At 40.1% G+C, this 27,231-nt stretch overlaps 1 protein-coding gene across 2 annotated transcripts in view; it reads left to right on the forward strand.

Annotated features, from left to right (window-relative positions):
• The first annotated feature begins 219 nt into the window (after positions 1-219).
• Positions 220-27,231, forward strand: part of dusp8a (dual specificity phosphatase 8a) — a 44,982-nt gene continuing 17,970 nt past the window's right edge. The window contains exons 1-3 of one of the 2 annotated variants that reach the window (XM_017485456.3): positions 220-760; positions 9,666-10,024; positions 18,075-18,213. In XM_017485456.3, coding sequence (XP_017340945.1) covers positions 9,794-10,024; positions 18,075-18,213 — 370 coding nt within the window. In that variant the 5' untranslated portion in view covers positions 220-760; positions 9,666-9,793. The remainder of the gene's footprint in view (positions 761-9,665; positions 10,025-18,074; positions 18,214-27,231) is intronic. The other variant, XM_017485457.3, reaches the window with a different exon arrangement.

The following is a 27,231-nucleotide window of genomic DNA, read 5'->3' on the forward strand; positions in this document are numbered from 1 at the left end:
ATCCTTATGAGGCGTCTGGCTCTGAGTGTCCATGTGCACTGTGAAACCTACAGGAGCGCGCTACCGGCTTTCCGCCGCGCTGCTCTTTTAAATCCCTGTGGCCCTTTAATCTACCGATCACGACGCTGACGTCAACTTAACCTGAGCCTTGGCTTCCTATTGGATGAAAGTGACGTCAGCTACATTTTTCCCCCTTCTGAATCATGACCTCATCCTTAGTTAATTTTTAGTGCCAAAGTGCACTTTCTCTTTCTCTGTGTGTGTCTGTGTGTGTGTGTTTTAAACCCGAATGGTTAATAGATTGTAATTTACAGATTACTTTAAATGACCAGACACTAGTCATACTCGCCGACTTAAATTACAAGGCACGAGAATGAAATACACTGCAGGAGTCAGTCGTGTTGTTGTTTTTTTTATCCGCATGCTCAGTGCTCAGTGACACTAGTGTGTGAGCTCGTCCACAAGCTGGCTGGATCAGTAAACACTGCGTGTTAATGGCGAGCGGCTTCAGTGTCTTATGGAGACGAGTTGAAGAGAATAACGTGCTTTCGGGGAGACCGGGGACTGTAGGGTACGTATAACAACGCGTTTGACACATATAACAACGCATCAAATGCGCATGCGGCATATCATTCAGGCTCGCGCTGCTTCCATTGGGGTCTTCATTCTAAACGCGCTGTGTGCAGTCGGAGAAATGAAAATGGATGTCTAAGCATGTCTAATCATGACAAACTGACCGATCTGTGGTGTTATCTTAGCGGTAAGTTGCTCTTTTCCTCTTCTGTTTGATACCATTCATGAGAAGCAGCTGTCAAATTCCACTCTGGCTGCATAGGGATGCATAATCACATCCATATCAACATATACATGTATTCATACCATGCAATACAATATTATATATATATATATATATATATATATATATATATATATATATATATATATATATATATATTACATGGTAATAATGCTAAATCCAGTCGAATAATCTGTATATGTATGTGTGTGTATGTATGTATGTGTGTGTATATATATATATATATATATATATATATATATATATATATATATATATATGTATATGTGTGTGTGTGTGTATATGTGTATACATATATGTATGTATGTATATGTATGTATATATGTGTGTGTGTGTGTGTGTGTGTGTGTGTGTGTGTGTGTGTGTGTGTATGCAAGCAAAGTGCATCTGAAGCTGTAGGAGGTGAAGCCAGTAGATGTAGATGTTCAAAATGAAGCAACTGCCTTTGTCAAAACATTTTGTTCATTCACAAAAAGTTACAGAGTTCAGAGCGTACAGATGGTATCCCATATGGTATGTCTCCACAATTCACTTCTTACTTCACACCAGCTATCAGTGCAAACAGAGAAGTCATTAAAGTTATGTCCATCGTTGTTGGAGTGTCATGACACAGGAAAGGCAAATCCTTCATTCTGATGGTACAAAGGGGCTCGGTAAAACTATCAGCCAGTTCCCTGATGGTTTCTCAGACAACAAACAACTGTGATTATGCATGGAGAGATATCAGTGACAAAAAATGATCCTTTTGAGGTGACGGATAGATAATCCGGATAGATCTGAAAACTGCATTTTCGGTTTAAAACGCTCTCCGTCTACACTGGCATTTTCAAACGTTTTCCGAACGTTGCTCGTCCACACTGAAACGGCAGAAAACACTTACATCCCTATACCGCGCATGCGTAAAGACGTAAGAAGCTTTGGCTCGTGTAATTTCCGTCAGGCGTTTATGTGAAAGTGAATCTGAAGGTTGTACAAAGTAACATTAATCTTAACACAGCTATCAAACTGGATAGCAGGCACAACAACTGCAGTACATCATCGTCCACCATCTTGTTTATTTTGAGTTGAATGGGCCATATGACTGCATCACATGACAAAAAATATGTAATCGTTTTTGAATATCCTCGTTTTCTCAGTTCAGACTACAACACGAAAACAGTGTTTTCAAATATATCCACTTTGGAGAGCGTTTTCAAAAAGCTTAGTTTTTTCGCTCGACAAAAACACTGTCTTGGTGTGCACATAGAGCCAAAGCATAGAGAAAAAGATGCTTTTCAAATTTATCCGGATTAATGTGAACATAGCTTAAGTGAATGTTTTGTCCACCCATCACTCCTCTTGCTTCACCGCATGCATATTTTCACAGATGAATGGGGTTGACAAATTGTGAATAGTAAAAGGCTTTCTAGTCTAGTAATTGTAGCCTTATACAGTGCACTTATTGGTTGATGAACCTGATAGATTGTGTTTATAATGCATAGAAATGTGTTCGTGGTACCTCATGAATTGGATCCTGAGTGTATGTATACAAACGGATGTCCTCCACAAGAATGTGTGTCAGCAGTTTCCTGCAATCTGGTTACATCCCGAACTGCATACCCTACTACCTTACTAAAAAAAGTGTGTCAAAATAATAGGTCTATGTAATCTCTATCCATTTTTACACCTCAGCCCATTAGTCGTGAGGAAGTCTTGATTGAAAACTCAGTGCTATTTGCCAATGCAGCTTTTTCCTGGGTCACTGGGTCTATAATCGAATATAACGTTATATAATAGTCATTATGGTGTTTGGGCTTCTGTCCTTTTAGTCATGAGTGGTTAAATTTGTGGGCTGCATAACCATGTTCATATTCCCACTATACTTGATGTGCGTTTTAATCAGCTTGGCCTGTGGGAATACATTGTCTTACTTTGCTTCAGGGGGAAATATTTTCACACTAAAGTTTATATTTCTCTGTATGTCTTTAGGTATATATGGAAACATAAACCGTTAAATGACAGTAATATTCTAGTCTGGGATTCTAGTGAGTTGTTGGATAGCTAGAATAAAACGATGCCTTTTGCCTTTGTTATTTTAGATGCATGATCTCTGCCTGCTTTTGGGCATAGTTTAGTATCTAGATTTAATTTTACATTCAGAAAGCATGGTTCTGCGGTGTGTGGTGTCAGTATTAGCAATGCAGGACAGAAATATATAACATTTTCATTCTTCGGACTAGCAATCTGAATAACTGAAAAGAGTTTAGTCTTCAGATGACTGTTTATTTAAAAAAAAGGTAGTTTGTTCACATACAATTATAGAAATGATTAATCTGGTTGTCGCCAAATGCTCACTTATCTATCTATCTATCTATCTATCTATCTATCTATCTATCTATCTATCTAATTTTAAGGTAGGAGAGCATTATTTGTGAATGTGTATGTGATTGTGCCCTGCGATGGATTGGCACCCTGTCCAGGGTGTACCCCGCCTTGTGCCCGATGCTTCCTGGGATAGGCTCCAGGTTTCCCCGTGACCCTGAAAAGGATAAAGCGGTATAGAAGATATATGGATGATGGAGAGCATCATTTGAAATTTCTCTCGAACATTAGATCTAAAGTTTCTGACTTGCTTTAAGGCCAGTTGTTCCAGGACAACGTTGAATTGCAGTTGCTTTCATCTTAACATAAGCAGTTTTGTAGCATGTTTCATCACTGCTTTAATTATTAACAGAGACCTGCATTTCTCACTGAGTTGGAGGTTTGTTGCAAAAATTGCAAGAGCTCTTTTTTGTGCTCAAGATGTGATAAGTGTGTTCTACTGTAATCCTTGGAAGAGACAAAGTATTCATAAATATCAGTAAATTCCTAATGATCAATATAACAGCTTCTTTGGATGCTTTGTTGCTTTTTGTGATGCCAGAGTAAGCTGCACCTTTGCTCTGTGCCCAGTCACTGTTTTGAGTTTGCTCTGTTGCCATAGCAATGGGAAAATCTCAGTCAATCAGTATCTCAGCATCTGCACCAGCTTTTACCCAAGTCTTTCAGCAGCAGCACTGATGCTATGAACATTACAAGTTATATCTTGGCCAGCAATTGAAGCTAGGAGATGTGACTGTGATAATGCCAAATAATGAAGTTCATCCCTGTTTGTTAGTGTGTCTCTGGTTAAAAATGCAGTCCATGAGCTGTGTGTGCGAGAGAACGCATCTCTCTTCCTGCTCCCTCACATCCTGAACTGCAGTGCACAGCCCTGCCTAGAGCTGAGCCCCCCCTTACTCCTTTTCCTCCTCACACCGGCTGTGTTGTCAAGCAGAGGCAGCGCCATTAGATGCATGCAGTGGCAGCTCCTTCACATCCCGCCGACTCCAGCGTGTATTCACAGACACACATACACATACACTGCAAGTGTGCTTCTCTATGCATTGATCCAATGAACAGAAAGCCAGCGGTGCCAGAATGGACTATAGGCTGGAGCGAGGATGCACATCATCCGTGTGATGACGAGAGGAAGACTGGTAGGATTTCTCTCCTGATGGCATGTCATTTATGAGTAAATATTGCAGTGTGTCTGAAGAATTGATCTCTGTGTATGTGTATGTGGCTGATTTGTTTGAATCAGACGCCGCAGATGGCTGATCGATGTGAGTGGCGCAGCGTGTGCATCCATATTGATGCTGTTTTTGTGAGTCTGGTTACTAGGCAGTTCTGTGTGCTGCTGCAGATCAGGAGAGAGGAGACTGGGATTATAGCATGGCACTTGTTTACAGTCATCGGAAGCAGAGGTTCCTATGCTGCGCTTTTTTGGATTAGGATATGGAGAATAATTATTAAGGGCTACATATATCTATATAAAGGTTTAATGGTAAAGTAATTGATATTAAAAAGGAAACTCGTCCTAATTCAAGCTCTGTGATTATGTACGATCTATCTATCTATCTATCTATCTATTTTTGGTATTTGTTGTTATTGATTGCACTTATGGGTGTTTTGTAAGTGTGTGGACATATTTCTAGTCGCATAACTTTATACTTTGTGCTGTCTCTATGCGGCATTGATTTATCAAAGCAATCTTTCTCTTATCCACTCTGTCACACTATCCATGGCATCACAGATATCCTTGCTGCACCATCCCATCATACAACTCTGCAGAGAGAGAGAGAGAGAGAGAGAGAGAGAGAGAGAGAGAGAGAGAGAGAGAGAATGAATGTTTGTGTTCTGCTACGATGCTGATCTGGACATGAAGCTCCTCGACTTGACCATAGCTTTTGCTTAGCCAGCAGCTCAATTGCACTAAAGTGCTTGTTTTTGTCAGACATGCCTGCCTTGTCCTGCTGCTCAATGAGGCTCAAAAACACACACACTGATCTGCTGTACTATGACTCAGGAGCTATGTTTTGCTCCCTTGAGGAAATGTTTAAAGTGTGAAGAAGCCAGCAGTAGTTGTTTGTGATTATTTTAGTTCCAATCAGTCTTTTGTGTCTGTGTTTGTGTGCATGTGAAATTTCTGCCTGATGCCAACGAAAGTTTACCTCTTTTCACTTTCTCTCTACCTGTGTTTAAGTCTCTGTTTGGAAGGGAGAGAAGGGCAGAGCTAGCCAAGGGCATGTATTTTTCATGACTGGAGTGTTAGATGAGAAATGAGCGCAACATGGCAGGCAAGTGCTCTTCCTGATTGAAGGCCACATTAGGTGGCAGGCAGGGGTTAAACTGGGATTTAGGAAGTGGGAAAGTCTGACTTCTCGCAGCAGCACCTGTATGTATGTATGTATGTGTGTGTGTGTGTGTGTGTGTGTGTGTGTGTGTGTGTGTGTGTGTATACACACACATATACCCACACACACACACACAGGCATGTGAAAAAATAAGTGCACCCCATGGAAATTGTTGGCCTTTTTTCTTTGTTTTTATTTACGTGTTTTTTTTTTTGTCTTGGTTTTTTTTTTTTTTTTTTTTTTACATATTTGATCATCTTTGATCAAATGCCTATTAGTGAAGTTGATATACTTGAACAAAACCACAAGGAAAATTTGCTTTTTCAATCATTTTATTCAACAGAAATATCAGGTGGTGAGATTCTTCTGTGGAAAAAGTAAGTACACCCTGGGCCTCAGAAGCTAGTATTGCCCTCTTTATCAGAAATAACTTCTTGTAGGCGTTTTGCATAATTGTCCTCCAGCCCTGCTAGAATTTTTGACCACTCTTTTATGAAATATTCTTTCAGTTACAAGATGTTTGAGGGCTTTCTTGCATTTACTACCCATTTCTAATCCCCACTCAACATTTCGATGGGATTCAAATCTGGGCTTTCACGAGGCCTTTCCATAACCCTCCATTTCTTCTCTTTGAGACGTTACTTGGTAGATTTGCTGATGTGCTTAGGATCATTATTATGTCCACTTTCAGTTCAACTTAAACTTTTGGACAGATGGCCTCATATTGTCTTCAAGCACTCTCTGATATGATGAAGAATTCATAGTTGAATCAATGAATGCAGGCTGTCCAGTCCCTGAGGCAGCAAAGTAACCCCAAACTCTAACATTTCCACCACCGCACTTCACAGTTTGTGTGAGGTGCTTCTGCTGAAAAGCTGCCTTTTGTCTGCTGTTACTGTGGACAAACAACTCTTTCATTGATTCATCTGTCCAGAGCACAGTATTCCAAAAGGCCTAATCTTTGAGTATATGCTCATCGGCAAACTGTACTCTTGTAAAGCTTTTTCCTGGCACGCCTCCCATACAGGTCAATTTTGTGCAATCTCTTTCTGATTGTAGAAGCATGCACTTTGACACCAACAGTTGCAAGACTTAGTAGCAGATCCGTCATGAAATTTTGATGAAATCACGAGGCACCTTTACTCATTTTTGTGTTACTTCTGTTCCGAAAAAATACAGTCCTATATTAATAATAATTTTTAAAAAACCCTCACTTTCACTTCACTTTATGGTTTGTTACTCAATGCCTTTAACCATATTGTTTTACTTATGTTTACTTTGTTTGTACAATACTTTGATTGTAGCTTTTTACTTTGACATTAAAAATATTACTTATGCTCCCACTGTTGATCACTGCGTCCTCTTTACAAATGGATCGTTCCCGTTATAAAAAACAACAGAAGTAATACTGTAAGCATGCAAATACAGAATATAATGAAAATAAACTTGAATTAAACTAAACCTTTTAAGCAACAATTTCCCCAACCCCTTGCATACCATGTAGCATTTTGGATATAAACATAAGTTTGTGCACATGCATCACTGTCGTGCTTCAGGGCCAAATAAGCTCCGCTGTGTAAACTTTACAGGATACCGGCTTCTTTGCGGTATGTAATCTAAAATGCTTCCATGCCTTAGAGGAATTAGGTCACATGCTTTTTTCCGCTGTCACATGATGATTATGCCTCCGTCTGATGGTGATTGAGGTCATGTTGAGCATAAACGGTAACGTTGACAAACAGTAAACTGAAGAAATTAATTTCCATTGACCCTGGATATTCTGCTAATGCTTGTGTGTTTGCCGTCATGTGCCACTGACTGGGATTATATAACGGCTTATACTTCCGGTTATTAAAAAAACGCTAGTGTTCCATACCTTTCTAAAATTCGCTGCACTAGACGGTACGTTCATAGTGTGTAGTACGTCATTTGGGGCACATGTTGTCTTGGCCTGTACTCTCTGCCATATTTTTGACGTGTGTTTTCGGAACAGACGTAACGCAAAAATTAGTAGACGTGCCTCAGGCCGTGCGCAGACCAACAAATCAATAATGAGATAAATCGACAACAATTTTTATAATCTATTATTATAGATTTTATCGACTAGTTGTTGCAGCTTTAATATGATTGGTTTTGATATCTGTGGTTTTATTAAGGGTGTAATTTAACTCCCTACAGTTATATGGCTAGATCCTAAATATTCCTTAAATCCCCTGAAAACATATTTTCATAATTTTCTTCTACTATTAGTTATCAGGGTTGCATGATGAATTTGCCATGACCTGCCAAAGAAAGAACAATGTTGTTGTTTTTTTTTTCTAGTTCTTTTCTTACCTTGTGTTTTATTTAGTCCAAATGAGTTGGGTGGGATTATATTTATTAGAGGTGAAATCAGGTCTCCCAAAGTACCATGAATTTTCACTGCCTGAGCGATTGCAAGGAAACCTTCATCTAGTTCTAATCTCGTTCTAATCTAGCTCTGCTACCTCCTCCTTCACAAAAATACACACACAATTGACCACTGTATCTTGTTTTTGTGCTTATTCAATTTAGAAATTTGTGAATAATAGCCACATAATGAATTAGAGGTTACCTTTTACCACCTTTCTTGGGAATTGGACAGGATCACTCAGAAAACATAAGTGCGCTTTTACATTACATTACGTTGATGGCATTTGGCAGATGCCCTTATCCAGAGCGACCTCCGATCAGTTGTCCAACATCTTAACCACTGAAGTGATGTCATGAGGAGTTGGAAGAGTGCTGGTGGATCCTCCAGGAAAGGCAAACATGATTATACCTGGTGATTAGACAGCATGACCCCAGACAAGTGGTGGGTTGCATAAATGCTACTACAGCCAACTGGTTAGGACTCATTTTACTTAGAGCAAATCAACATATATATTTTGAGATTATGAGCTGTGAGACTCAAAAAGTAGGTAAATGAATTAGCTAACCAAATTTGCCTTTGTGTAGAAGAACATAAGAAATCAATTAAACCAGCCAAGATTGGTACCACTGGTGGCATTGGCTCATTAGTGAATTATGGTAATTTTTTTAACCCTCCTATTTAGCATCACAGGATTTCTTCAGGGTTGGTGACATCTTGTGGGGTTTAAGTAGCCTGCTTTGTAAACGGCCATTAGCCTGGCTGTGATCTACAGGCTTGTGGTATTATTTTTGGTTATCATTACAGGTTAATTGTTTGGTTGTTGAAAGCTACTTCAGTTTATTTTAGGGTGGTTTTGCTTTTTCCTAGTGCCAGCAAAAAGCATATAATGTCTAACAATAATGTTTTAAATGCCCTGTTTTAAAAATGTTTTATGCTACACATTGTGGGTATCCTGATTTAAATATATTGTACTATTGATATTTTATAGTCATGTAACTCAGACATAACCCTAGACATAATGTGTGTGGCTCACCAATGTTTGTGATGTCGTATGTCCACTGGCAAACAGTGAGCTCCAGTGGTAAACAAACTGATCTGTTACATCCTAATAAAAAAAAATTGTGATGTATCTTCTATAATTTGTACTTGATAAATCTATAACATTTTATATACAATAGTGTGTGTCTGCGTGTGCATTATTTGTACTTACTCTGTCTAGTTTCTATGCAAGTACTGCTACCATGTTAAGGAATGGCATTATTATAAGAGAGATGAAATGAGTGGAGGTAAAACTGTAAGAATTTACTTAATGTCCTGTTTTACCTATCTATCTTTCCATGAAAATAGCCATTGATGCTGACATTGCATTAAAAGAGCAATAAATAAATAAGAAATGAGTGGAGGCACTTGGAGAAGCTGATGAACCTGTTATTGTAACAGTGTAGCATGCTCATCATAGAGTGTGCTGGCTTTAAAATTCTCTGAGCTTAATTTAGGCCACCTCGGCCTGGTTCCTGTTTCATGAGTGAACAAAAGCTATTCTAATTCTGACAGCGAACATCACACTGACAGCACTATAGAGTAAAATCTCTCACTTGATGAGTACTCTTGCTGCATGCCTCATGATCACAATGTTGTCAGTGTGCTCTGATGATGACAAGCAAAAGTATTCTACTCATGGAACTAGTAATCAGCAGTGCATGTAGCATTGCTTAAGTCTTGTTTTGTTTTACTAATTAAAATTTCCCTCCTCTCTCCTCAGGAAACATGGCAGTCTTGAGGTCTGTCTTGACACTACTTGGCTGATCTGACCCCTTCAGCCCCTACCTAGTGTGCACCTGTGGTGTGGTCCTCCTCGGGTGAGTGAGCCCTATCTGGAGCGGCTCCTTCATGGCAGGGGAGAAGAGCCGTCGCAGTGCCATGGACATTAAGCGCCTGGCAGGGCTTCTGCAGCGTGGGGCCGGTCGCCTGCTTGTCATTGACAGCCGCACCTTCTCTGAATACAATGCTTCGCACGTGCACGGAGCTGTCAATGTCTGCTGCTCCAAACTTGTCAAGAGGAGACTGCAGCAGGACAAGGTTTCCATCACTGAGCTCCTGCAGCCCAACGGCAAGGTCAAGGTACACTGCAATGCCTATAAATTTGAGAAGTGCACAGCGTTTTGGTTGAATATGTTTTATTACGAAAGCGTTCCTTCTTTTTGAAGAGTACATTTACGGTTTCATTTTATGAACTAATTGACTTTTTAACTTTACAGTATTACATCAAGTTAATATTTACTTGTGAACAGCCATGAAAGCGCCATCATTGTGGCACCCACTTGCAATGGGACATGACCAAATTCTTATGCACATACAGTATTTGACACTGCCTCTTGTAAGAAGTTTGGTTAATTAAGCGTAATACTCAGCAAGCAGTTTGAGAGGTGATGAGAGGACTGGTCATCTGTGTAGAGGCTGCACTTGATCTTCCGAGCACACTATATTTGGATGACCACTTGTAAGTTTATTGCATATCAGTGATGCAGAAATTGGATGCTTGTACTTTCCATGACATCTGCATTGAAGATGACATCATTTTTTCCATCTCTTCAAACTAGCATGACTTATTGTCACTCGCATGGTGGAACTGAATGAGGTAGCTGGGTAAACCCAAATGAAGCACATCAAAAAGACTGCCCAAACAATAAGTACACTTGGTGTAATGAGCTCTCTCTGCCACAAATATATGTACAAATATTGATTAAACATGCAATTAATAGTATGATAGGAAAATCTTTTCCTCAAGGGATTAATATGCATGGTAACATCCACTGGACTCATCCATGGATATTTATGTGGTATGTGACCCTGTATGACACAGACGGTAATATGGTGCAGGTGTGACATGTCTGTTTGATTGGCAGTTCGTAAAACAAATTTTTCTGTTTCCTTATATTGAATTTCAGGTATGAATGCCTGACCTGCCATGCATGCAGTCTACTTCGTGCTTCTCTGGTATTCTTATATTCTTTTTTGTGGTTCCTCTTGATCTCAGATCTCATCACTGACGCAAATGGATACCTTGCCAGAAATTTCAGAGACAGGATCGTTAGACTGTAGAATAGTTGGATTTTAACATGTTTGATGGACTGAACCAAATTTATTTCTCATTCATTATTCAGTGCTAAACATTATAATACCCCTTTCACCTCATCTTCAGTTTGTGAAGCTTTCATATTTTGAAAATAACATGATTTGGATCAGAGATCTGGTTTGGTCCGTTATTGTAGTGTGCCGTTACTGGGATTTTGTTTGGCATTTGGTTCCCAAAAGGGAGCAAACTGTGTCTTTGGGTCACATCTGCTGATGGAACTTCCATTAACAGGGCAAGTCAATGTAGCCCAGCTTCTGGATCTTTTGCTCATTCTTGCTGGCTATGCACTGGAGCTGTATTATATCCCTCAGTAAAAAGGATAATGCCTGTGATTAATACATGGTCTGGATAAAGTTGGAGCAAACCATGTGTAGCGGAGAGGCAGGACCGGGTGGACACTAGAGAGTCTTTGTTATTGGCTAAGCATGACATCATCCTTTTTTGTGTGGCCACTGACAAAGCGCAGGCTAGGCACGTGCAGTGTGTCTGTACAGTCAGCTCAGGCTCCTGATCAAGCCTCCTCTACATGCAAACACTGCCCAAGACTCCTGGCAGGGCCTGGGGCAGTGGCCTTAATGTGAAAGCAAAGCAAGCAAGGTCCACCACTGTAGTTCTTTGTAAGGGTGCATAAAGGAAGGATGTGAAAGAGGGCATTAATGGATGAGCTGCATTCATCTACGCATAGATAGTAGTGACATCCCTCTTGGCAATGCTTGACATAATTTTGGATTTTATCTGTGGCAAACATTTCTTAATTTGCCTAGCAGCTATTCCTTCATTATTAGTTCACTGCTGGCCCTCTTAGTGATCTACTACAGCATGCCATGCAAATCATCACTAGAGTAGTGGGGTTTGAGTACCCCTGCACTAGAGGATGCAGGCAACCTTAGTCATCAGTTTGTCCTCAAGCATCTGGCTGTTCATGCTCTTATGTTGCACTTTGGAAAAAAGGGTTTGTTTGGTTTTTATATGGGTAATCCTTCTAAATCATCTGTTATAGGCTTTTACATGTAGCCTTTAATGGTGCCATGAAGGGACAAAGTGAAGAGCTAAGGATATGAGATAAAACCATTTTATAAGAGTGTAGCCTCTAGTTTGTGAACTTCTGAGTGAATTAGTGATAGGCTGGGACAGTTGACTATCTATCTACCTCTTCTCTCTTTTTTTTATTCTGTACTCATTGTATACCAGTGACTGTCCCTCCTTTATATTTATCTATTTTGTAGATGACACAACCCTTGTAGGCCTCATGGGCAATGAAGAGAGTTTGTGCTCCATTAGTGCTCAGAAAAAAAACCCTGTAGGTCAACACACAAAAATAGTCTAAGATGTGGTTAGATTTCCTTGAGTGCCAACCTTGTCATCATAAAAATTTCCTTTAAAAAAAACCCCCTTTCAACAGTCTAAAACAGGAGATTATCAGTACTGTTGTTTAAAAAAAACAACACTTATTCTTCTTATGACAGATCAAAATCCCCCAACCAGTCATATGTCATTTCTGCTGAGTAATCATAAAACTGTTTCTCATCCAGTCCACTTTTGAAATGTAATGGTTTAACTGAACCTCAATTTGTCTCATGGCTGGTTGGCACAATTTCGGAAGCTGCATGACACCAGGGCTAGGAAGAGACATGAGAAGATCACCATTGGTCCCACACACCCAGGATATCGCCTGGTTCATAAACTCTTTTCAGAAAGAGGTTTCAAGTGAGACATTTCCCACATCATGCCATCAGAACAGCTCTTTACCCACAGGGATGTTTCAGCACAACAAGCAAAGCAAGAGTCACTGAAAACAACATTCCCATGTTTTGTCCCCAGAATAAAATGATGAATAAGTGTTACTGACCAACTGGACCTGGTATTTATGTGCTATATGCTTACTTACTCTGCATTTATCTCTTTATAATGTGTTGCATTATGGTATTTAATAGATTACAATATGTAATAGTCCAATTCCCTGCTAGCATCATACGTGGTATAACACACATTACACTTGATATTTTGTTATCACTCTTTGTGATAGTTATAGTTACAGTATATGTTATAAGTAGACAATATGGTGTATGGGTTTTGTACTGTTGGATACTGGTAAATATTCTCACACTGATTGTCAATTTGTCTATACATTTAGCAAATAAAGAAATTCTGATTCTGAACTGGGTCATTGTTGAGTACAGTACTGTAGCTAGACCAGGCATGTATTAAAGGGCAATAATAAGACTTTATATGCAGTGACAAACGAGGCCATTTCTAGGCTTATGCTAATCCCTGCTGCCAAATGTTCCATTGAGTTGCTATTGACAGATGGTTCAGTGGTTGCCCATGGTGAGGACAGACTGAGAGGATGGCCTGGAGGAGACAGTGACTATAGCGTATGAGGAAAAGGTTTTTGGCTGAGGAATGCATACAGGAAACTAATGAGTAGTAACATGCATCATTATTGCCTGCAAATTAATATCTCTGGAACAAAAATGCTTGTAATGTGTTTTTCAGAGACAAGCAGTACCTTACTCTTTTCTGTTTGATATCCTGGTGTCATTATAACCATTTCCTTCACCATATGCCTAAATGCAAATATGGTTCCAGCCACCAAAATGCTAAAATTGGAATACTAAAACAAGGATGTTGTGGGGCATAGGGCTATAGAGAATTGATTTAAGCAATGCCATAAATCACAAATGGGGGTAATCTCACATATGCAGTGTTTACTGTATTGGATTTGGAGCCATGTGTGTTTCCCCTGGAGCCAGGTGAGAACACAGCAAAACAAGTGATCCTAGACTGTCTATGCAAGGTGGTCCTGGCCTGCTTCTAAGTTTGATTTGAAAGCAGTTCGACTGTAAAAGGACTGAGTCACAAACCTGCTAAACTGAGCTGCAGAGCCAAGGGACAGAGATGTACAGTAGAGCTTCAGAAATACCATGTGCTCTAGACAAAACGGATCCACAACATTATTTTAAGCTAACTATTTAAAGTAATTATCTGTTGCTGTGTTTTATGAATATTTTTTCAGCCATGCATGCTCCTCAATTATTACTTTTTTTGTGTGGCTTTTGGTCCATTTAATTCTGCGCAGTGCAAACCAAAAGAAGCAGTGATTGAACCAAAAATATTAGTTTCACTTTGATTTGGACTCAGCAAATGGACTGTGAAAGCACTCTCAGAAACTTAAAATTATACTTCTTTTGGTTTTATTGTCAAAATCATATCTTGACTCCATGCTATTGACACTGGCTTCAGGATAAAACGACGTTAAATTCCGTTATTTAAAATATACATACAAATATTGTCTAAATACCACGCAACGACTTTACTTGCTTTTAGCAGTCACTCGGTTGCAGAAAAAGCTAAATAAATTCCCCTCTTGTCATAAATCAATACAAGACTTTGGTTTCAAATTTAATCCAGTCCTAAGGCCACAGCAGCAGCTGTAGTTCCAGCACCACAGTGCAACTGTTCATGTGAAATTGAGGTCCAAAACCATTTCCATGGTACTTCAGGCAGCACCATCCTCAGCAGTCTCCAGGCTGCACTGCTTAGGGTCGTCCTCAGTAGCAGAATGTAGCCTCCAGTTGATGAGGGCTCCATCCAGAGGTAGGGCATCAGGATGGATCAGGCAGGTCCAGAGAGCAGAAAGGATCAGGATCACTGGCATCTCCATAAAATCATGTGTAGCTCGACAGAAGGAGAGAGGGAGGTAAAGAGAGGGAGAGCTTGTTAGGTATGCTTACTATCCTGTAATGGAAAATTTTTTATGAATATGTTTTAAAGCAAACACTCATGGCCAAATCACCAGCTGTGATGATAGACTACTGTTTCTGCCTCTGAGATGAAGTTTGACACCTGTTTTGCTGGTTAGGATTTGCTGACCTGTCCTCAGAGTGCACTGCAGAGGGAGGAGATAGGGGCTGTGAACAAGTTAAAATGTAACAAACATGCTCTATGAGAGGCAAATTGCTCAGTTTGTGTGGGCTGCCTGCTTGACAATATGTCTTAATGCTGTCATTATCCTAACACTAGCAGGTCTCATATTTAGAAGGCACATTTGTCTTTTAATAGTGCTGTCATTGCAACTACGCAAGCAATTGTAATATAAAATGGATCACGTTGGCGAAAAACAGTCAGTTGAATTATTGCTTACTGAAGCTTACCAGTAGCATGCCGCTTACCCGCTCCATGCTCATTGGGGGGATTGAAGTGAGAATGGATCTGTTTCCCAATATTTTTAATATAAATAAATAAATAAATAAATAAATAAATAAATGGGGGGGAAAGCTATATTGTTAATAAAAAGTGTTATACCAGCAGTGTCATTACATAATTATCCTCTGCTTATCTATCTTTGTATCTATCTACCCATTCATACATCCATCGGTGTAATCTATCTGTGTATCGTCTACAATCGCACACACATTTACATGTTACGGGCATTTTGGGAATGCCAATCAGCCTTCAACTCGTGTCTTTGGATTGGGGTAGGAAACTGAAGTACCCCGAGGAAACCCCCGAAGCACGGGGAGAACATGCAAGCTCTGTGCACACAGGGCAGAGGCAGGAATCGAACCCCTAACCTCAGAGGTGCAAGGCAAACATGCTAATGGTTAGCATACTTCAGGCAAATAAGAAAGTCTTAGACTTCTTAAATGGACTTAAGCAACAAAAAAAATTATTTTATTTGTGGTTTGTTCCTTTATCTCCAGTGTGTAATATTCCACACTTACTGATGAGGCTGGTCATCTTGAGAACCCTTTTTTATATGCTTGTTGTACGTCCCAGGTTTGTGCTATTGTGGATTCTCCATGGCTGTGGTAGTGCAGTGTGTGTTGTACTCTTGTGTCTTGCTGCACAGCTGATGGTCAGGGCTGATAGCAGCGGAGAGCCAGAGGCTGTGACCTGTGTGATGTGAGCTTGTTTTCAGGGAAGCTCTCTGAATAATGCACACATCTCTCCTGCAGAGTGAGGCCATTTTTTGGACCTGTTTGCTGAAGGAGCACGCATGGCTGATACGTCCTCACATGTCCTTTTGATGGCAGTTGCCTGCTATCATAAATGTAGGGATTATGTTAGCATTCTGTAGAATTGGTTAGATGTATAATGAACAAATTGTACTAAGGTCAATAGACTGCTCTGTGTGAGAAAGCAGCATTACAGGGTGTGTCATAAGGAAGGAGTGAGCTAGTTAATCACTGTAAATGCCAGATTAAATAAAGAGATGTCATTATATGTAATGCAGTAATTCTCAGTATGTGAAACACTGGGGTTGTTCATTTTGTGGTTTGACAAAATACTCCAATAACTTTTAGACATTTTAGATAAGCATTTCAGTAAGGGTTTACTTTTTGCTTATGTAAACCAGGATCAGGCAGGAGGCCAGGCCACACAGAGAGACTGTAATCCCCCAGGTGATGATGTCGCCCAGCCGATTTAGCTCTCATCCAATTAAGGTGGAACACCTTGTTCAGCCAGTGGGGAGGTGGAAGAGTAGAAGTGTGAAGAGATGACAAATAGGTGTAGCACAAAGTCTTCTAATATCTTTCAATATTACACAATGTTATTTAAATTTTGAAACCTGTTCCATTTAATCCACAGATTTTATCTTCACTCCCTTAGATAGTTCATAGTGATGAGAGATATGACGTGTAAACTATGTCGTATGGTACTTTTATTATGCCTTCTGTAGTCACGGCTATGTGGTTAAGCAAGAGCAACTAGGAAATCTGTTACCTGTGCCTGACCTTGGGCTGATGATGTCACCCAGGGGCGCTTTGCCAATCTGCAGCTAGTAAGGCTGCTCTGTAAACACAAGCACACACTCAGTTGTTATTTGCTAGTTAGACACACCCTCACAGTGATTTGTTAGCGAGCGTGACTGGGTGTCAGTTGATTATTACAGCTACGCTGAAGCCGAGGATATATACATGGACGTGGACCACACTTCAGTACATTTTCAAAGTGCACTAGAAATTAAGATTCAGTATGCTGCACTCCTCATTTACCACCCTTTCTTTCATTGCTTATTCATCACCTGTCTCTCTTTGCCCTTCTTCACCTAGTCTATTCCGTTTGTTTGCTTGTTTCTGTTTTATCAATATTTTGTATTTTGTGTGCTTCTTTTCTGAAATGGTAAAGTGCCCTTGGGTTTGATAAAGGTTCTATATAAATGTATTATTGTTGTTATTATTATTGTTGTTGTTGTTATTATTATTATTATTATTATTATTATTATTATTATTCATCTACACATTGCCTTCCTCACCTGTCCTCTCGCTGAGTTATTCTCCTCTTCCTCTATTATACTGAGTCACTCTACAGCAGCGCCGCTTGACGGTCATGTGATTTAAAATCTGCCTGACAACATCGAGGCAACCGGGTTAGCGTGCAGCCACACACACAGCTTAGTGCTAGCACTGCACCACACACACACACACACACACACACACACACACACACACACACACACACACACACACACACACGCGCATATATAATATGCACACAGGCACAGGCACATATAATGTGTATTTGTGCATGCAACATAGTTGCCACACTTGCATCTCTGCAATCATATTTAATAGTCCAACACTACTCCCTTGCCTTCTAATTAGTATTATGTTTAATATTAGCATTAGAACCTAATTATAGTGCATACTCCCATTCCTCAGAGTAGGGCTGCATGTTATGGACAAAAATAGTATATTGCACGGCTTGCTGTATATTAGAACCAACGGATGAACCTGTCATGTTACGGTGAAATATTGGCTTGTATTAATTTGACCAGAATCATTATTATTCTCATTATTTTATGAGCTCACCCATACTTATTTGGAACCTCAGCATGCTTACTGAATGCAATACTGTAGATTGTTAGCGCTCTCATTTGCAGCACTATTGTGAATAATCAACATACTGAGATTATACCACAGATGAAGGTGGCTTTACTTTTTTCCAGCCCTTGCTTCTGTTTTTTATTGTTCCTGTTTGAATTTTTTGGCACTTCTCTTTAATACCCTTTGTGTGCGTACGTATGTGCAGGTTGATCTGAGCAGGAGACATGAGGTGGTGGTGTACGACCAGAGCACTAAGGACGCTGGTCAACTTTCCAAAGATGGCTTTGTCCACATTCTCCTGAGCAAGCTGGATGGGACATTCCACAAAGTGTCCCTGCTTACAGGTAAGGATGCAGCAATGCAGATTTTTTAGTTTTATTAGAAGTTTATTTTTATTGGTATTTATTTAATAGTACCTGAGCTGTTTTTGTGTACCTAAATGACAACAGTATGGAGCAGCTTTACCAACAGAGGGTGCTACTTGCATCATCGTTTATAGACTAGACTTGTACACTCTCTTTCTTTTCACCACACACTTTATGTTTTTTTTTTTCTTACTTTTTGTACATGAAGTCCTCAAGTATTCTCATTCAGTTCTCTTATTTTATCACTTCCTGTAGCTCTCTGCACTTTGGCTGTCCATCTCTACCCTCCCCTCACTGTTCTTGTGCACACAGCCTTCACACATGGGTGACTGATTTGAGGCCTTAGTAATTATTCCTAACATGTATTTGATAGAAAGGAGTGCCCTTGCTTTCACCCTTTGAACTTTCTGTGGTTCATCTAGTAACACTAGTATGACATGACACTTCTGATGTCAGCACTATCTAAGAATACACACTGACCTAGAGGCCTGCTCCTGGTACCTCAATATGTCAAATGGAGTCACTTCAGAAAGAACGGGCTCCGCAAACAGGCTTCAGTGTAGTGCAGCTAATAAAGATTTATGGGTAAGCGGTTGAAGATGGATGGATGGATGGATGGTTAGAATTATACTGGAATCTGACAACTTTATATTTCATCACACAGATTCTGAAACTGCAGTGTTTTAGTTTTAACCATCTAACAGTGTAATCTATTAAACATTCCAAACTTCATTGGAACAAAATAGCATTATTTATTATGGTACTATCAGTTTACACACGGTGACACACCATAACAACAGCACCAATTGATCTCATGTATTTATAATCAACTGCAGAATTAGGGTTATGAAGAAATGTCTTTGCACTTAATTAGATTAATTTCATACTGAAAAGATGAGAGAAATGCACCTTTGATTAAAGTCCATTTATTGAGATTATCAAGGCATATTTGTTTTAAAAAAAAAAACACATATGTCAAAATTATTGGTGCCCCTTGCATTTAGTACTTTGTTCAACTTCCCTTTACCAGCATGTTTACATTTGTTCAGTTTAACAATAACAGTGAAATCAGGCTCATACGTAGTTCACTGATTGATAACATTGATGGGGATTTCTTTATTATCTGAGAAAGTTGACCATATTTTGCTAACTTTCTGCTTCAGTGTCAAATAAGTTTGCTAGCAAAGTGGGAGGTATTGGCCAGAGCTGATGGCCAAGTTTATAATTGGAAATGAGTGGACAGCCACTAGGGATGGACGATATCTTATCGTTTGTGATATAGCGGTAGTAATTCTCCCAACAAGAATAAGTCTTCCCGCGATAATAATAATGATAAAGCTTTGGTGATTATGTATTTCTGTGTGCAATGGTCTGCGACCCATTCGCAGCTCACGTGCAGAGCGAAAACAAGCACGGCGGAAGGCGGACGTGAAGCTGAGGAGGAGTTTATCGCTAAACCAGGAGCTACCTCTACAATCTGGAACTGGTTCGGTTACAGAAAATCAGTTTTAGTTTTAGATCAATGTTTCTGAGGCTCTCAAGACTGCATGCAGCTGTCACTTGTAGACAAAAACGGTGGTGAATTGTGCGATATTTATATTGTCACTGATCTCGTTATCGCAATAAATACCACAAAATATTCTGATATAGTTTTAAGCCCATATCGCCCATCACTATCAGCCACACAGAATATTTCTGCCAGTCAATGCTGTCCAAACACGGACGATGCTGGATGGGCACTGTTCATTGCAGTTTGGCAGTTTCCCACTCAAAGTCACTAGTTAACGATCATGTTTAGTATCAACAAATGATTAAACTGTGCTGGATTCTGGCCTGCCAGGACTGAAAAAGGTCACTTTGTTCTACTATAATTGTCTGATTTGGGAGATATGGAAATGTACTGTGCCACAGTCGTGAATTTTCAAATGTACTGAGCTGTATGAAACCTAAATTAGAATGGCTTTTGCCTTTCTAATTTCTAATTTGCCTGGGGTGGCTGTGGCTCAGGTGGTAGAGCGGGTTGTCCACTAATCATAGGGTTGGCGGTTCGATTCCCAGCCCACATGACTCCACATGCCGAAGTGTCCTTGGGCAAGACACTGAACCCCAAGTTGCTCCCGATGGCAAGTTAGCACCTAGCATGGCAGCTCTGCTACCATTGTTGTGTGTGTGTATGTGTGTGAATGGGTAAATGAGAAACCGCTAAGGGTTTTTTTTGTTTTGTTTTTTTTTAAATGCTATACAGACCATTTTACATTTCTCCAAACCTTGCTCCAAATACATCAACACTGGAAAAATAACCCAAAGCTGTTTCAGTCAGGATTTAAGAAATTTTGGAAATTGCAAAGCTGCTCCTGCATTAATCTTTGGTTATGTGTGCTCAGTCATTCTCAGTTTGGGGATTATGTCTCGGAAGTCAGTCAGCCGTAATGATACACATGCAGTTCTTTTCACAAAGCTCCCTGAAACTCACCGATTCTTAATTTGCCATGCTTAATACCCTAAGCCTGCTCTTTCTCAATCTCTATCCTGTTTTATTCCCATGCTGTGTGTCTCCAGTCTACAATAAGACACAGTACAGAGTGGAATTGCACTTATTCCATTCCAATGGCCGCTGTTTCCATGCCAACAGAGAACGATAATCTCCAGAAGTGGGAGCCAGCAGGACAGGGCGCCACGGAAGCCTCCGGGGAAAAAATGAGGTCAATGGAAGTTGATGTGAGACTCAGTTGGCTTACAGCTGTGGGCATATTGGGGGAGTATGGAGAAGAGGGCAGCCCGTTAACTACTTTAAACTGTCTTGGTTTTGTATGATGGTGTGCTCATGAGGAGGGAAGCCCCTTGACTGGACTAAACAGGATGTGCCCTGGTTATTGGCCATTTATCTTCTCTAAAGCCCCCCAACCCTCCCAACACTGTTAAAAGCTAGACTCAGTGGGAGCATGCTGATTTCATTAGGGCCATGTTAAGGCTGCACACATCATGAACACCTCTTGATCATCTTTGATGTGAGCTTGAAAGGAAAGATGATGTAATCCCCGGGAATGGGTTCAGTCCACTGTTTGTGGGCTTGTGTATGCTCCGTATTAATATTATGTGGAAACAACATGGTTCTCATAGAGCTCCTTCTGGCAGCCCTGTTGTTTTTAGCCACCGTCTCGCCCACCAGACTGGGCTATTCATCAGAACTCGAGGAATAGGTCATGACTGTTGAGATTCTTGCTGTTATGAACCAAAAGAGCACAAATTCTTGATTTTATTGCTCAAATATGTTGCTGCTTTGTTAATGTTCAGCCATGGCTCTCACCATGTCTGCTGGCCAGACCTAGCTTGACCAGTACTGTGGCCTGTATCTGCATCACAGCTCCAGACACACACCTGCTGGAATGAACTCGCGTCATAGAGCACACACAAGTGTGTGTGAAGACAGAACAGTCTCTCTGCTTTTTTCTGCTGCCAACACCATAGTTCACACAGGCCTGCTAGCTGATGAATTATCCTGTGTGGAGTCTGGGGAGCAGCTACCTCCTGATGGATTGGTCATCATCTTCATTAATACATTAGAATATAGAGAAAGTGTTGAATCTGTTTTCCTCTCGTGAGTGGTGAAAAGGTGAATTGAAGAACATTATCTGTTTAAATGGACTCATTTATGTATATTTGGATGCATATTTACATTCCTAGTGTACATACATATGCAGGAAATAGATTAAAACACAAACCCTCTTATGTATCTGGATTGGACACACACTGAACACATGTAGGCGTAATAATGTAATAATGCATGATGAGAGAGCTAATAAACAAAACAGCTCATCCACAACAGAAAGCTGGTAAACAGTCATCATATCAGGGAGCTGCTGGCTTGCTTTTATACCGCCAGTGGTTGTTTATATAAGATTGCACTTCTACATTACACTACACTAAACTGAAACTTTGTACAGTGTACTGTAAGTCATGTCAAACCCCACCCATGTCAAAGCACAATGTCTTGCAATGAGATTAGGAGATGAGGAAGTTTTGAATATTCTAAATAAATCAAGACTAGTGTATATTTAAATTCCTTTAAATTGCATCCTCTCAAGCACCTTTATGGGAGCTTTACACAGGAAACTTCCCAAATAGGCAGAGCTCCTTGCTGCTTCTCCTGTGTTCGAAATGAAAGCTACTTGTTTGGGGAAAACTTTCACTTTCAGTAAAAAAAAAAAAAAAAACGAAAAAAAACAACCCTATGAATTAAAAGTACATTTTGTTTTAGAATGACTTGTGTGTAGCTAAATATTGCAGATGAGTTTAACTAGCATTTATCTAATTGCAGTGTAACTTGACTTTACATTTTATGTTTGACTTGAAGGTGATAAATTGCAGAATAAACGTTGGCATAAAATTTTTGACAGCACTGATGGTTTCCAGTTGTGCACTTTGGCTGCAGTTGAGGTCTTGCGAGGCCTGAGTAGCTGAACTCTCCTCTCAGGCTAGTAACTAGCCACAGTAAAACTGACTGTGGAATTGGCATGTTATTTCCTGCCTGACTGATAAAACTTCTTTTTAAATCTGCTGCTGCTGCTGGAATGTATCTCCCATGTTGCACTTTTTGTTGTTTTTACAATGTAGTAATAATAGACACACACACACACACACACACACACACACACACACACACACACACACACACACACGTGAATGCATATCCATACTCACACTGTACACACTGGAGATCACAGTCCTGCACTTTCACATCTTGCTCAGAAGGAATTTAATTAAATCTGTGTGACCTTCCATTGAGGTCCTGTGTGTGTTTGTGTGTGTATGTGTATGTAGTTCTGTTTGTCTCTGCAAGTGTAGGTGTCTATATCCTACAGATGTGCATTGACTGTTTTTAATCTCCACCACTCTGTTACCATCTGCCTGTGTTTATGTCCCTGGACAGCAGGAGCTGGACTCTGCTGGGGTGTGTGTGTGTACAGCGTGTGTGCAGCGAGTGTGTGTACAGTGTGTGTGTACAGCGTGTGTACAGCGTGTGTACAGTGTGTGTACAGTGTGTGTACAGTGTGTGTACAGTGTGTGTACAGTGTGTGTGTGTGTGACATTTAACTAGGCTTTGGCAGTATTGTCATATACAGAGTTGTATGGCTACTGTTTTTGACTCTTGTGCCCATGTTGTATTCGGTCTGCGGCGGGTTTGCGATGTTTCTGCATTACAGCAGATCCTCCTGATGTTACCCCCTTAACATTACCCACTTAATGGTTAACAGAAGGAAGAAGATGACATGGAGAGATGACTGAAGATTATATATGATTCAAGTTGAAAGCAGATTTTTCACAGTGTTAAATCTGGACCGTTATTTTATTTTTCTCCTCCCTCTCTGTCTTTCACTCTTCTCTTTTTATTTTGAATGCAATTTTGTGTCATTCCACTACACCTTTAACAGGCTGTTTCTAGCTTAACTGTGTGCGTTTTGCACATGAGGTGACTCTGTGGTTATACTCTGTAAAACAATGCGAATCCTAACAGACTTTTTATGCCACAGTATCCAGGTCAATGTGTGTCAAGTGAACCCTTCATACGTAGGTGTTACATCACAGCACATTCAAAAACAAGAACAGGCCCAAACAGGAACCAGCAGATCCTGGGACTGTTTATTTTCCACCAACTTAAGAAACAACTAGATCACTGGCAACAGCAACAGTAACCCTGCTTTCACACTAGCAAGCATCAAAACAACAGGCGACTTCTATGTAAATGTGTGATGCAGAGGCAGGGGTGAGTACAAAGGAAGCAAGTGACATTTAGACAGAGATTTATCAATTCTATGCAAATGAGAATTTCTCAGACCAGTCCTACAGAGCGGAGACTGTTTATCACCTGAAACTCTCACAGCTTTAGTTCCTGTGTGCATTTAGCCAACATTTAAAATGATAGAAAAGATTCCAAAAGATGAAATAGTAATAAGAAAAATATAATAAGAATATGATAAAATCCAAAAGAAACCCACTGTTGTGTATTTGTACTATGAAAATCATGGTGCTTTTATAGTTCTTTAAAAATGAGTCATTTACTCAGCTTGAGAAGCAAACATTGAGAGCTTTTATAGCATTTTTATGGCACAAACAACAGCAGTGAACCTAATAATGAGTTGTTGTTTTTTCTTTCTTATTCTCTCTTTTTTTTTATTCTGTGTTGCGTGGTTAGTGATGCTGAATCACTATCAGCAAGGAGCACCACTGCTAGCCTTACACACAAGTGCATTAACTTCTGTTGGTGGCCAATCAAAAATAATGGGTTATGCTTTCAGGTGCCAGAATTTCTGGTAATTTATGCAGTGGGGGGAAAAGCTTTACAACAGATGTTGTTTTAGGCATTGATCTGTGTCCTTTAGTTATTTTAGGCAGTCTTGAGTAGGTTAGGACTGAATCGGGTATGATTTTAACAATAATGCAGCATGATTTAGTTCAGCGTAAACTAAATTATCGCAGTAGTGGGATCCCTGATCCAGTTTGGGCTTTAAAGCTTTGCTCAAGTGCTCTTGTTGGAAGGGAAGTTACTAGACCTCTGTCTCTCTCCCTGACTTCCTGTGTCTGCATAAGCCAGTATCCATTACTGCCCCAGTGCTGTGTGGTCCGTTCAATGATTTCATTGAGAAGGAGCCACTGGTGCCATTAGGGTGGTGAGGTAAGCTCCCGAGAGGCGCTCATGCTGTGTTATTGTGAACACACGCGCGCGCACACACACACACACACACACACACACACACACACACACACACACACACACTCTCGCTCTCTCTTTCTGTGCTGAAAACACTGCTCTATTTTTAGTCCAGGTTTCTGTGGTCATCACATCTGGCGCCTGATGGCCAGTTTGTGCCCTAGAGTGTTCTCAGCTGGTTTTCCTTACACACGTTCACTCAGTCTGCCGAAAAGTCTGCAAAGGTCAAAGGGTACATGACCTTTCAATCGGTCCCTACACTGAGTTTTTATTCTTCATGCATACATTTACACATGCACACTAAAACACACACGGGATGCACGCAGTTAGTGGTGTACAGAAATGTCCAGTCCTCGCCCTATATTTGCCCTTGTGTTTTCTTGGGTTTTTTTAGTTTTTTCTCTGCACGCTCATTGGCCTCAAATTATATGTCCTATGTCAATTCCCAGAAACTAAATAAAGAACTAAATAAATGTCAGAGCAGCTGGTGCTGCCAAATTCTTTCAGCATGACGTGAACCCACCGCACTCCTCTCTTTTCCACTGCTTTCTTCTCTTGCGTTCAGAGCGCTTCCATTTTTCTCCATTTTGCCAAATTTGGCTCTTCTTTTCCTGTGCGACTGCCTTTCATGAAAATTCCAGCAGGTAGAGAGCTGTGTGAGCACACACTGGCCCTTTTTCCACTTTCTAAGGCATATAGAAGGGTGAAATCACTGTTAATCGGCCTCTTGCTTTACTTCTGCAGAAGAAAACTTGGCTCTGATTCAGTATAGCAGCAAGCTGTCCTGGCTCCCCACGTCTTTAGAATTCTTTTTGTAGAAACGAGCTGAGTTCTTGTATATTTGAAAGCTTTTGCTTTGATCGAGTTTAGGTTGTGTATATGTCTTTATTTAAAAAAAAAAAAAAAAAAAAAAAAAAAATTTTTTTTTTTTTTAGCTATTTGGAGCTCAGCAGATTAAATTTTAGGGCTGTAAATTATTAATGAGAATATTTACATACAGGTTGGGGTATTTTAAAAAAAAAAAAAAAAAAGATTAGATACCACATTTTGCAACTTCTTGTTTACCTGCCTCTTAAAGCTGCAGTTGTATCACAGCAACATTGTTAGGAAGTCAAACAAATCTTCAAACACTCAGTGAATTCCAGGAAAAGTACAACAAAACACAGGAATACACACTTGTGCACACATACATGCATTAGCTGGTACTGACACACACTGCACTGTTGATGTAACCCCACACTCATTTCCTGATAAGAGATCTTTCCATTCCATCCTCAGCTAAATTTGGACTTTCCACTCTGGCCCAAGGCCCCTGTGTGAAGAATGCAGACTTTGTCATCATTTAGAGTCTTCCCGATAGCATTCCTCCTCCCCTCAGCTTGCACATCCTCCCAGTTGTGTAATGCTCTGGAGACTTGTCTTCTGCTACACATGACATCATGGCTCTCTAGTGGTAGCAGGACGTCTCGCTCTCCTTGCTGCTAGACTTCAACTTCAAACCAATAATTGAGCCAAGGTCCTCAGGAGCGACCAAGCTGAAAAACAAGCGTAAATACATTCTTCAGTGAAGAATTCAGTGCATGTGTCGACTAAATTTCTAAAGGACAAATGATCAAATATTCTTTAAAAAAGTGTAACATAATATTTTAAATGTTTTTATCAAGCTGTGATTTGCAAGCTTAACTATGAGCTTTTATAATAGTGTCAGTAACGTGTCTACATTAGGCCAGAAAAGGACTGTGCTATCATGTGACCTCTGTTAACAAGTGTGGCGTGTTCACCTCTCAGTGATGTCATCGTCACCTTTGTGCTCCAGTTGAAGAAGAAGAAGCCTTTATTTATCACATATACACTACAGCACAGTGAAATTCTTTTCTTCACATATCCCAGCTTGTAAGGAAGTTTGGGTCCGAGCACAGGGTCAGACATGATATGGCACCCCTGGAGCAGAGAGGGTTAAGGGCCTTGCTCAAGGGCCCAACAGTGGCAGCTTGGCAGTGCCGGGCTTGAACCCCGACCTTTTGATCAGTAACTCAGAGCCTTAACCGTAGAGCCACCCCTGCTGCTTGTTCGTAGTGATTTGCTTAACTCAATGGACTCTCGGAGCTAATAAATTTAAACATAAAAAATGAATTTCATATTTAAATTTATTAGCTCTGCTGTCTTTACTGAATATAAAACTAAATATTTTGCTATGTTTAACTGATTTAGCTGATTATGTATGTGTCGCTATAATATCTTATAGCTATAATAACACTTCAAAGTCAGTGACATCATTATTATGATTC

Source organism: Ictalurus punctatus, chromosome 14 (assembly GCF_001660625.3).
Source record: "Ictalurus punctatus breed USDA103 chromosome 14, Coco_2.0, whole genome shotgun sequence".
NCBI classification, from domain to species: domain Eukaryota; kingdom Metazoa; phylum Chordata; class Actinopteri; order Siluriformes; family Ictaluridae; genus Ictalurus; species Ictalurus punctatus.